At 36.2% G+C, this 13,308-nt stretch overlaps 1 protein-coding gene across 1 annotated transcript in view; it reads right to left on the bottom strand.

The window, feature by feature from the left end:
- Nucleotides 1–756: 756 nt before the first annotated feature.
- The window catches only part of LOC121315069 (aryl hydrocarbon receptor-like), a 71,899-nt gene continuing 59,347 nt past the window's right edge, over nt 757–13,308 (bottom strand). Inside the window, exons 5-11 of the mRNA XM_041248965.1 lie at nt 8,205–8,328; nt 5,961–6,094; nt 5,055–5,257; nt 4,228–4,337; nt 3,515–3,656; nt 1,805–3,053; nt 757–1,503 (exon numbers count right to left, since the gene is read on the bottom strand). Of these exons, the coding sequence (XP_041104899.1) occupies nt 1,357–1,503; nt 1,805–3,053; nt 3,515–3,656; nt 4,228–4,337; nt 5,055–5,257; nt 5,961–6,094; nt 8,205–8,328 (2,109 nt within the window). The 3' untranslated portion in view covers nt 757–1,356. The remainder of the gene's footprint in view (nt 1,504–1,804; nt 3,054–3,514; nt 3,657–4,227; nt 4,338–5,054; nt 5,258–5,960; nt 6,095–8,204; nt 8,329–13,308) is intronic.

Raw genomic sequence — 13,308 nt, 5'->3', positions numbered from 1 at the left:
CTGAGGCTTTTGTCTGAGCAAGTGCAATACAGCAAAGTCATTGACATTGGCATCATGTACCATAACCATTTGCTCTTTTAAACACGGTACAATCCACAAAGCTCATAGATACTGGACTTGTATGGCTCAGAGGATGTCCGCCAGCAAATATATTATTTTCTACAAAGCTGAAGTCAACAGCTGTCTTAAAGTAGGAAAAGTATACAGGTTTGGAAGGACAGAATGGAATCTAACGGGATCTAAAATAAAATCTCACCATTTTAAAAATTCTGATTTCTTTCTCTTAAGAGTGCAATACAAAAGTAATGGTCAATTTTGTTATTTCTAAAATAACAATAATAATTAATTAAAACAAGTGCTAAACACAATTTTCTTTTTTGATGGAAAAAAAAAAAACCCTCACTAATGCAGACATGTAAACATGAATCATTACCTGTAACTGTGTTTGTTTTTTTGAAAGCGCTGAAAAATAGTTGCATAGAATTTTAGGCAAACCCTATTAACCTATATACCCGATCTGTAATAAGACAAGGCACGTGATTTAAACATTTGAAAAAAAATAAGCTACTAATTCTGACAAAAACGTCTATTCAAATTACCATTTACATTACACTATACAATGCAAATTAGACAATAATCTCTAAATATTGTAGCTGTCTATGTACATAAAAAAAATCATTCAAAGGTTAGTATTATAAGGTGCAATTAAATAGTGTGGATTCATAATTACCTAACTTCAGGAAAAATACAGTTTTATTTTGTAGTTTGTTAAGGATATTTTATTAAAATAATTGTCACATTATATAAAACCTCCATTCATAGCTCCCATACGATTAACAGAACACTCCTTCAGTCCACATCTTCTATTTGTAACTACTGGACATACAATACTTCAAATAAAGACATACATCTTGATACAACGCCAGCTATTTCCATGGTTGCAGTGACCTTAAAAACAGGGAAAACCTTAGTGCAGTAAAATCATTTGGGGTCAGAAATTTAATCAAGTGTACTGTATTTCTATTCCAACTACTAACATGTGCCTTATCTTATATTTCAAAAATTACTTTGAAAGCAAAGGTAAACAAAGAACATAGTTTATAAATCAAAATAGATTTCTTAGATGTCTTTGTTTAGATTATGCACTTTCAGTGCAAGAAAGCAAAAGCAAACCTACTCAAAAAAAGGTTTGGGTTAAAATCATGCACAGTATAACCAGCCTTTTATTCTCCTTATCTTTTTTGGCTTATCAAGCCAGTTTGTTGGTTCACATTTGTCACATAATAAGCTAACCTTTAGAAGGCAGCACTAATGCAAGCAAAAACAACCCATCAGGCATGGTACGAGAGTTTTTAGCTATGGAAAGCAACTGGATGTTGGGTCCGAGTTAGGTCTTGTTTCCGACTGTTCATGGTGAAGAGGTTGTTTAAGCTGAGGGCAATCCATCAAGCTGTAGGGTTCTGGGTAGGCTTCCTTTATGGTTCCATTGTTTCCATTTTGGAACTGAAAAGGAAAAGAAAAAAGGTGTAAAAAGAACACTGTTTAGAGATTATGAAAATGGTATGTGTTTAAACCATCAACAGATGGGCTGGAGATGCAGAACTGAGTGTCCTGTTGATATGCAATGCCTTTTAAACCTGTTTTACTTTGAATAAAATTACTTTTAAACAGCACATGTAAAATAAACAGCGCGTGTGAAAATAAATTGGACCGGATGAGTCTGGCAGGCGCTGAATAAATGGACAGCTAAGGGTTAAACACGTACCCTTAAAACCAATGTATTGGTAAGACGCTATTTGCTCACCTTGGGTAAAAATGTCTGCTGCTGTGAGGTCCCAGGGTTAAACAACATCCGATTCATCTGATTTACTTGACTCATACAAGTAGATTGAGTTTCCTGCAGACACTGGTACATAGACACAGCACCCGTGTAATAGGTCTGTGAAGTAACCATACCATCCTGAGGGCTTATTGCACATTTCATTGTCTCTGGACATGGCTGTAAACTCTCCAGGAAATCCTCCAATTCCCATGCGTTAAAGTCATTGACTGGATAGTTCGTGTGTGTAAGGTTAGGTGGCTGTTGATATTGAGATACTTCAGAAGGCATGAAGTCCTGTGTGCAGGCTGGCTGGACTATGTTTAGCTCAGTTTTGTACAGAAAATCTTGGGCAGTGCCTTCCAGACCAAAGTACCTGTACTGCTGTGGTGCTTGCTGCTGTAGCAGCTGGGGTTGTTGTTGACAGTTTGCAGGCAGTACACTGACTGGGGCCCATGGTGTGTGCATGCCATTGACCTGCAGGTGTTTCATTTTTTGGCAGAGCTGCTGCTGTGGGTTCTGCTGCTGAGGCTGCTGTGAATGTATCTGCTGCTGCTGATGTTCTGGGTGCAGCTGTGGATGTAGCTGCTGTTGCTGAAGCATGCCGCATGGGCTCTGTACCAATGGCTTTTGAAGAGTGCAACTTGAGAACATACAGTCCGATCTCTTCTTCAGCGAGTCCTGGACATAGTTTAAGATGTCATCTGCTACATCGGTGATGTCTCCAGGGTCATCCCACTCCACTTTCAGAAACTCTTCATCTTGCTGAATAAGTTCCAGGTCGTCCATACTGATACCAAGGTTTTTCATTAAGTTAAACAAGTCGTTGTTTCTGCCATCCAAAGTACACTCACTTTCCTCTTCTCTCAAAGCATTGTTTTGAGCCACTGGCAAAATGTTATCTTGCCAGTCGCTTGACAGAATATCATTCAAGTCATCTTTGGTGTCAACAAATGGGCCAGTCTCAAAAGATATTGTGTTTTGTGCTGGAGGACAGACATAGACCGATTCATCTTGTTTCAATATGGCACCCAGGAGTGAGTTCGGATCCAAGGACTCGTGATCCCTTTCTTTGCAGGAAGCCATTGTGGCTGATGTGCCTTTGGCCTTGGCATGCATCGGATCAGTCATAGCCAGTGGGAAAGTTGTCTCATACAGTACAGCCTCCCCAGTAGCAAAACTAAAAGGCAACTTTACATTCCGTTTACGTAAGTTTTCTAACCCCTCGTTATCCCTGAGGAAGAAAAAAAAAAAAGTATATATATTGAATTACTTACTTTTCTTTTTTTACACAAGCTGGAGAAAGAATAGGTTGAAATCAAGGGGTTCACTTTATACACTCTTACCATTCCAAAAAATTGCAATAGGCTGAATTATTATTGAGCTATTTAGAAGTTCTCAGACATTTTTATGCTGGGAACTTGCAATTCAAGAGAGAATATAAATGATCTCTCTCAGGTCACTGCATGAAGCATTTCATAATCTATCTCAAAATGTCTCAGGCTAATCAAATACCTCAGCTGGATAACATCTGGGTGGTACACATAATAAATAAAAAAAACACAAACCAGACACATTCTTAAGATTTGCCTACCTGTGATTTCCAAAACATTTTGTCTTTAAACAGCTTTCATATTGTGCGCAGAACATTTCTATTACTACTTCATAGCATGTACAAACTCTGTATGTACTTACGAAAGAGCTCTTTGGGTGGCAATGATATAGTCTGGCCTTCCATTTTTGTACACCAGGCGTGCGTTTGCCTGAACCCAGGTCCATCGGTTCTGTTTGGTAAGGAGTCTGAACACTGTCATGCCACTCTCTCCGGTCTTAATCACTGAAAGATGAAAAGTTACACACTGTAGTACTGCATCTATTCAATTAGTGCAAGGCTGTGTATAGAGAGAAAAACCTAAATCAAACCAATGACCACTGCTCTATTCAACTTAGAATTAGCTAAATTTATTATCGTTTTAATTGCATCACCATTGAGAATAAATGATGTATACAATAATGAACAGCATTCCTTGCAGAACACCTCATGACCCATATTTAGATTCTGAAAAAGAACTAAAACAAATCACATTATGGCAACACTGGATTCTGTTGTAGACATGCCCCTTAATAACTGAGTGATTGCCCCACCTCAACTTCAAGCTGAAAGGTTAAAAATCTACTCTCGAAGTTCCTATTTAACCTTATGTTTGTTTTTTTGTATTTTTTTTCCCCCCCAAAAGAAAATCTACAGGAAGGTAATTTCTCAGTTTTTTTTCTGCACCAGTTTCTTGACATGTTGGCACAATAAAAGTGTCGGAATTATTAATGCATGAATAATAAACCAAAGGAAAACCAATGCAAGGCAAGATAACATGGATGTTTAAGGTTATAGACAAGATGGCTATACTCACTTCGTATGTGGTTCTCAGCACAATACAGCATATCAGCTGCATGAATAAACTGGTATCCTGTTCCACGATCGCACAGCTCGGCCTCCGTGTAACCCAGCACAATTTTTCCTCTGTAGAACAATACAAGACGACATTTTACAACATAAACAAGTGCAACATGATGATCCTTTTCAACACTTTATCTGAACAACACAAAAAACCTGTATAGATGTACTGTTTATACCCCTACCCCTCAACTATTGAACCTCAATAAACTGCAATTCTGTCACATTGTGCTGCTGGATTGGGCTGCTCTTTTAAACATCAACAGAGATGTCAAAAGAAAATAGACACCTACTAGGTTCTGTGTGGTCTACGTCCAAAGCTCATATGCAATCTGTTATGTTAAAACTTACAAACACATTTGCCAGTGGCTAATTCCCCTTGGCTATAGTTTTCAGGTTCTCAAGTTCATTTTGTATATATTAAACAAAAAATATAAAGGTTTATGTTCACGCTGTGAGCAAGAAACCATATAGCTCAGAATACTGACTTTGAAAAACATTGCATTTTAATGGCGAGTGTAAAATTATACAACAAATTCTGTGCACCACATTTGATTGTATGAAAACTTGTAATCTCATAACACAAAAACAAGTAAACCTTTACAAGCCTGACATTCTGTCATCTTTAGAATTTGAATTTGTGATAACAATACAGGTTTTGTGAAATATATTTTCACATTTAAAAGTACAGATGAAGAAAACCCTATACAGAAGTTCAGGCCCAGTAATTGGTTTGGCTCGGTTAAGTCTTGGAATCACCCAAAGGGGTAGTCTGACACTCACTTGGCATCGCAACCTGTAGGTGTAAAGTCCAGCTTGTGCTTTGTTCTGAAGATAAAGTTTCTGGTACGGATCTCGAGGATGGATGGGGGTTGCAGGGGAGTAGCCACCACAAACAGGGCCAGCTGAGGAGGGATTGTGGAACCATCTTTGGACTTCTTGTTCTGTCCGTGCAAAAACTTCAAACGACCTTGGAAGTTCAGAGCCTGAAGATTTAACAAACAAGCAAACAACATAAAATCAATTAACAACAGGGACAAAAGAGACAGCTGGAGATGAGGCTTGTTTTCAGAGTATAATGCCATTATCTTTTCTTTTTTGCGAGGAGAACATAGTGAATCTGTATCATATTTTGAAGCTTTGTGTTAATAAAAGACAAAGAACCGGGAAGTCATTTCAGCCCTTAAAACCTTAATCTTCACTTAAGACTCCCCTATTCAGAAATCTATCTGATAAAGCTGACTGTAAAACTGAAAAGAGCTGCTGCAGGCTATTTTGAGGAATACCGTTAAGCAGTCATACAGACACTCCAGTTATTACAGTGAAACTCATTAAGAAGTAGGGAATCAGTACATTGTGGTGTTTTTAGATTTAGACTTAGCACACAAAGCTATCAGTAAAATCACTTTCTGCTCCAGATTAGCTGCAGAGGACCCAGTGAAATGCTATAAGATGAGAAACTTCTTATGTAACTAAACAGATTGCAGGGTTCAAACAGAATGTGTTGCACTTTTAACCCTATGCCCTACTAAACAAACAAGGTCACATTTATAACAATAAAGCACAACAGAGTTATCTTTAGACTTAATTGAATGTTGAATAATTCAAAGTGTATAATACCCAGTAAGAACAAATGTAAGAGAAATATTTTCTTTTTCATAAATCAAGATAACAGAAGACTTTACTCACAAGAAATCCAGAAGAGTTGTCTAGAAGACATCTCAACCTGCAGACAAAGTTTCTTTCTAAAAATGTAGAATTCTCTGGAGGAAGCTTCTCTGGATTGTAGTAGGTGACTGATAAAGGAAGGTCACTGCCTGCAGCTAAAACAAATAGATTACAAATATGAAGAGCTGATACAATAAAGTGAGTGAGGTTTTTGTATTTTTTTTTTAGCCTTTTAGATCGGAGAAGGAAACTATCCAGTAAAACAACAATAAAAACATGGAAGCAAATGTTTCAACATATTGTGTTCAGTTTACTGTTTTAGTTCACTTAATTTGTTTTCTCTTTTTATTCAGGCAGTACTATGAGACAAAATGAAACGTACATATACAGCACACATGCAGTTCTTATTGCAAAACATTTTGTACCAAAACAAACCACTTTAATTAACATAACATTCAAACAGTTTGGAAGTTCATGAACAGGGAAAGAGGGCCCAGGAACACTAACAATGAGTGTTTAGCTTCAGATATGCTGCAAATACTGGCTATTACAGGAAAACTCTACATTGCAGCTGCTGAGGTCCCACTGGTATGTCATTAACATTGAAAGCCCCATTTAATCTTCTAGAGACAATTTAATGTGTTCAGGTGTAACCTATAAAAAGGCCCCCAAATCACCAGCATCGTCACCACTCCTACCACACAGACAGGCATACAAACCACCAAACTTTACCATTTTGTTTTGCAAGAAGTTGAAAATAAAAGCACTGATTATGCACTTATTTCAGAGCAACGTCAGAGCAAAAGGTTATATTTTTCTAGTACTTTTTTGCTTACTGTATTAAAAAACAAGCAAAATCTAAACATTACCAGCCTTCTATAAAAAATAATTCAGTATATCATATACAGGCTAGTAAATTACAGGTCTAGCACCTCGCCTTGTAAAAAAAAAAAAAAAAAAAAAAAAAAAAAAAAAAAACACATAAATAAATTACTTTTCTCCCTTTTAAGCATTTATTTATACAACATACACCTAATGCTTCTAAAATCAAGAAGGCGATGTTCAACAAAATTTCTTAGAAACATTAACTACACTCCTATTACCAGGACTGATTTTATAATGATGCAACTCTGTTACTCTGCAACACACCTGGCACAACATTTGGTGTATCATACGCTAGCATTGTATCCCTATGAAGGACAGGGTGAACTCAAGAGATAATCTAAAACTCTTGTCAGACATGTTGATTAGCCATCTAGTTCACCCAGCACTGTGATCAGGAATCAAACGGAAAACCACTGGCATTCTATTTTAAACTGCTAATCAAGATGAACAGGCTAAAATCAGGATGGACGTTTACCGGCAGTATATACAATAAGCAGTTCAGAATTAGGATGGTTCCGACTGCTCATGTTGACCACATGAAGTATGAAGGGGGATCTCTTTTTTTATGGTAGGCCAGAGTACTTTGAGAAATTTTAAAATCTAAAAATGTACATTTTGTATAATGAAAGGATATAACAAAACTGCGTTTGTATCCTTAAAAATACTGGTATGACAAATGCTCTTTTTTAAAAGTGCAAGACCCACGGAATACCACCTTACTCCAGAGTAAACTGGCCACTACATCTATGCTGTCTGTTAACAGTTGTTACTATATAAGTTCAGACAGCAAGCTGTGCCATGTAGCATGTCTTCAGATGGACAGTGTAAGACAATCTTGGGCTAGTGTGAAAACTGAGCCGTCTCAGTAACAGAATCAGTCCACTTTATGACAACCACACCAGCTGTGAGTCACAGAGAGATGTGAGTTTTTAGTTTTACATGATCTAGTATCACTTGGCCCGTCATATAAAAACATGGCTTCCTTTGAGATCTGACTGTTATTTTCTTTATCTTCTACCTCAGCAAAATCGACTGACAGATTGGTGCAGATGACAACGGTGCTGTCTACATTTCTGCAGCAACTTACCAAGACTGCTGCAGACAGACTTTTTTTGTCCACATTTTTGTGGTAGTTTCTCAAGCAATGCTTTGACCTATTAGGGCTTTCTGTATGAAACCATTGGCTGATTCTCCATTTGTGTGTCTGTGTAAATTGGACATTTATCCTTGCAAAAAGGTACATTTACAGTGGATGATTTTCAGAATCAAACTTGACTGAGTGTAGATGCAACCTTGTTTCTATGATACAAGCATTGCTCAACACTTTCTTGAAACCCTACTACGATGACCAGTGTAATGTAACCCAACCCTGAAACTCACCTGGTACAATCTGCCCTGAGTCATGTGGAGGGCCTGGGTTCAGGGCCCAGTGAAGCTGCCGTTGGAATTCTGCTCTGTCTTCTGTATGGATGAGTTCGTAAACACTCTGGTGGATGACATCTGACTGCAAAAGAAAAAAACAAAAACAAAATACAAACACACACAAAAAAGGAACAATTCCTTTAGTGAAGAGGATTTACAAAATGTAGCCTTGAAATCGGCGATGACCAAAATGCTACAGAATTTGAATCAGGCAGAAACTATTCTGGAGTTCATACCTTTTATTGAACCAACACAGCAATTGAAAATTAAATAGGTAGACAAACATTGCCATTTTTTTTAACTCTCCTATTATATTGAGAATTCAACTACATCTGCCATTATTGACTTGAAACATAATGCTTGTGTACATAATCAAAGGAAAGTAAGCACTAAAACATGGCAAAACAATTTAGAATTTTCTGTGCATTTCTGTTCATCACACAAAGTTAAAAGAAATCATATCATAATTGTAAAGTGGGCACCTTTGTTGGGTCAAATGAATATGAACCACAATAGCAGGGTTGAATAAAACTACTGTACAGGACAGTATAACTATATATGCAACATCCATTATATGCACCACATAATCCATGAACAAAACAACTGTAAAGTATACTGTACTGTCAACACCATGTGCTTATGTGGAAACAGAAAAGGGTTCACTATGCTATATGTATATATAAACTAAATAATTAAAGACAATCTTTGCAAAACTACTTCAGTATTTATTCATTTTTTTGTTTGTTTTTTAAACATTTAAACTGCGATCTCTACCACACTAATGTATCCTATTTGTAAAATCTGAAATATCCGACTGCTACAATGGTGGTTTTTATTCATACATAAAGCAGCTGTATATTAAACTTACATATTGTATGTATTGAGACTATATACACGTTTTCTTTAAAATTAAGAAGCAGTTTGTGTTTCATGCCAAAGCCTCACTACTGTGTAAGGTTAGGTGGTTTTGCAAAGCCTATACCACTGTATCCTCTTTTGACTGAATTAACCTCTGTGGTAGAAAAATGCCTGTCACATTTTTGTGTTATCTGATAATCTGAGGGCTCTACAGTACACAGTGTTAGACAATGCCCCAGACAAAACACAATTTTAGGTTGCAATGCATTAATGTATAATAACATTGTTGTGGATTTGGAGATTTTACTGTAGTGTACATACTGTACTATTTAATACATTTCCAAATTGTTCTATGGAAAAACAAATTAGTATTCTTAGATGAAAGCTGACAGACTAAATTCTAAATTGTTTACTGAATTGTTTTCTAATAAGAAATACTCTCACTCAAATCTTATAATGCTACCTTCACCTACTGATACAAGGACAAAAATATGACTTGTCCACGTTGCACCATAAACTCTAAGAATGCAGTGGGTTGCCCAGTCCTGATTCAAACTGCATAGTGCTCACAGACTCTGAATCAGCCAGAAAGCTGCTGTACTAGTCTGGGACAGCTGCAAAATGTTTAAGAGGGGAAGGGGCAAAAGCATACAAAGGCTTTGTGAATCTTTCCCATAACAAAACATGGAATCTAAGCAACAGTGAACACAACCACCGCAAATTATATAAATACATACTAGAAAACGAGTGATCAAGAATGCATTTATCTTTTAGTGTGACATACACAGACAGCAATGCAGCAAACTCTGCAACAGTTCTAAACATACATGCAATCACAAGCTAGGACTCAAACAGTCAGTCACGATGACCAAGATCTTGGTTTTGTGACAAGCTTCTTGCATCTCTAGGGATAAGAAGTGCCAGCGTGTGTTAAAAAGAAAAAGTAATCCATAATGCAGCAGCGATGATTACTAAGGACTGCTGAGGACCTTTCAGGCAACCAGTTTAGAGGGCTGTGAGTCTCTCTGCGTGGGCTATTTTGGCGCTTGCAGTGTGTGGATCTGGGCTTTCAGCCAATACTCCTCTTAGATACAAATGTACACCATCCTAGCCCTATATTCTGACACTTGCTTTTCTCCAAATTGGGGTGATCAAGAAAGAGCTATGTTAAAGCAATCCAGTCCTCGTAACTAACAACTTTTTTAAAGCAGCTTAATACAGTGCACCTGATAAGTGATGCATTTGTTATTATGCTGACCTTTATAATGGTTAACTAAACATTGTGAGAGAAGGCGGATCAAAACAATTACTATGCTCATATTAGATTAGTATTGGTTTTTGTGTGGTGTATTGTGTACAAAACACAGCACACACTAAGGATGCATACTCAATCTCATTCAGTGTGTTCAACAACATGCTTATTGAGCGAGACATTTTCTTTTACACTAATCTTATTATGGTGCCTAATAGTACAGCTACCGTAAAAAATAAAAACAAATTCAAAATTGTAATTTACATAAATGTATGAACCAAAGTTTCATAAAACAAACAATATCAATGCATTACACATTATCTGTAATGTGATATTGTATAATGTCATACTTTGTACTGTGATATTTTGAAACAATTGTAAGGTGCCCTAGATAAGGGAGTCTGCTAAGGAATAAATAAATAAAATAATACATATTCTGTTGAGAAGTGACAATGCTAATCATGTGTGAAAAACTTATTTTGGATCCTTACTTTTACTGTTCCTAAATTAATCTTAAAAAGTGTGCCTGTTTAATCTAAGTTAGTAAAGCTATTCCAGCAACAAATGTTTCTGTGCTTTATTATAAAGTTGGCCATATAACCTTTCAGCAAGTTGTAGCTTTTAAAAAAAAAAAAAAAAAAATCTGCTATGAAAACATGTAGAAACAATTAGCTGGATTCAAGTTATCAAATCTGCCGCACTTAAGAAAAAGAAGCACAACTGGCAACTAGACTCTGTGTACAGTATGTTTTTATATCTGACGATCGTCATAAATATGATCATTGTTCAAACAAGCAAATGCATGGCAGATTTTCAGTCAAACTAATTCCAGTATATCTAGTACTGGTATTTCAAAGCTGTGTTTTATTCTTGTTTCTTTTATACACAGAACACACTGTACTACACATAATGGTTTTATCAAATGGCTGTACCTACACCATCAAAATGGAACTGCATTTTTAGGTTATCAAGCAATTAGAAATATGGAGATAATCACTCAAATACCTATTTCAGCACTCGGTACAATACTTAAAAGTCTCTGCTTGAGTGTGTATGTGAAGTTTCAGATTTTTGGCAGTATGCACTTTTTTTTTAGCTGGACCAGTGTGGACTGAGCCTCGAACTTTTCAGAACACAGCGATTGGATCATGCTAAATATCTATTTACTCCCTGGGTAACAAGCTTGGAAAAACAGGAGTATAAAACCACCAAAAAAAAAAAAAAAACACATTTAAAAAGTACAATGGAAAGTTTTATTTTCTTAGTACCCTTTTTTGTGAAAAATTTAATCAGCCTTACAAAGAAAATCTTAAAATGTATTAAAATCCAAAAACTAAATTTTGCTAATGGCCTTCAAGGTCCATTGTTGCTGCAATAAATGTTTGCGCTTCTTTTTCTTTTAATGTACTGCACATGTATGAATAATATATTTCACGGCACATTAATTCTGCAGATTTTTAATAAACATTAAATTAGCACAAATTCTTATTTTACAGTATGTATGGCTGTATGTAAAAAGTACCCATTGCCTTGTAATATAGGGTTCCCAGTCAAAATTCCCATTTCTGATAGAATAGTGTAATTATACATATTTTTATCACTTCAAAATAAATACAGCAGACATTTGCACTACCTGTTATACTGCATTTATGAAGTTTGTTTACAGTAAATTATATACTGCATACGGCGGCACGATTTCTTTAAAATGTCTTCAATGAAAAAAACACCAGCTGTATCAAAGACGATGTTCAATTCAAGCAGAGAACATTTCACGTATCTGTTTTTATTTTTACATGTACTTTTTGATAATTCACTGGTGGTGAAAATAGGTGGTCTTTAAATGGTATCCATACAAAATTAAATATTCTACAATTTAGCGTTTACTGTTTAACAGGTAAGCATTTAAATATATAGGAACATTTGCTGTATAATAACTCTAGAGAAAATTATACATTTTGAAACTGACAATGCTATTTTTTCTGCTTTAAAATATCATGTTTATTGAGATGCCTATTTTTAGACTACAAAATGCTGCGAAAAAAGGTAGGTTTTTTTTACCACGAAGAAATGTCAGCCATAATATGTAATGATTATATATATACACACACACACACATACACACACTTTGGGTTTTACTTCTCCTTCCAAATCAACTGTGTACAAACTGTTGCAAGAATTCAAAGATGGGACAACAAACTAAATTATGACCATGAGGCAGCATGGCAGGCTGAAAGCCCTGCCAGTGAACAGGTGTGTACATGTGGGGAGTTAAAATCTTCCCTGTAAGTACACGTGGGAATGTGGCTGGCGCTGTCAACTGAATACATGTTTAAATGATTCATTAAGGCTGCAGCCACAGGTGTAAAATAGGGTGAAGATGGGTGTTGGTGACGTAATGGTGCGGTGGACAGTGTGCTCGGTTTGTTGTTTTGTATGTGTACACTACTGGTCAAAAGTTTTAGAACACCCCCATTTTTCCAGTTTTTATTGAAATTTAAGCAGTTCAAGTCCAGTGAATAACCTGAAATGGTACAAAGGTAAGCGGTAAACTGCCAGAGGTTAAAAAAAAAAAAGTTTAGGTTACCAAAAACTGAAAAATAATGTACATTTCAGAGTTATACAAAAAGGCCTTTTTCAGGGAACAAGTAATGGGTTAACAACTTACAGCTGTTCTGCAGCAAATGGAAGTAAATTAAGCCTTGAAAGTTGTTGCTAACAATTCCTACAGGTGTCCCAACTTTTGTTGATTACTTACAAACCCTCTGTCTGTATAAAAACAGTGTTGGAACAGACTGTGTTGCTACATTCTCTTAAGCATTATTTGGACAGTATTGAACTGCAGGAAGTAGTATATTGCTATCATAATGGCAAGAAAAAGGCAATTAACAAAGGAAGAAAGACAGACCATTATAGCCCTTAAAAGTGTAGGTCTTTCCTTTAGAGAAATTGCAA

This window comes from Polyodon spathula, chromosome 4 (assembly GCF_017654505.1).
Source record: "Polyodon spathula isolate WHYD16114869_AA chromosome 4, ASM1765450v1, whole genome shotgun sequence".
In the NCBI taxonomy this organism is placed as follows: domain Eukaryota; kingdom Metazoa; phylum Chordata; class Actinopteri; order Acipenseriformes; family Polyodontidae; genus Polyodon; species Polyodon spathula.
This window is presented reverse-complemented; position numbering and strand designations above follow the sequence as displayed.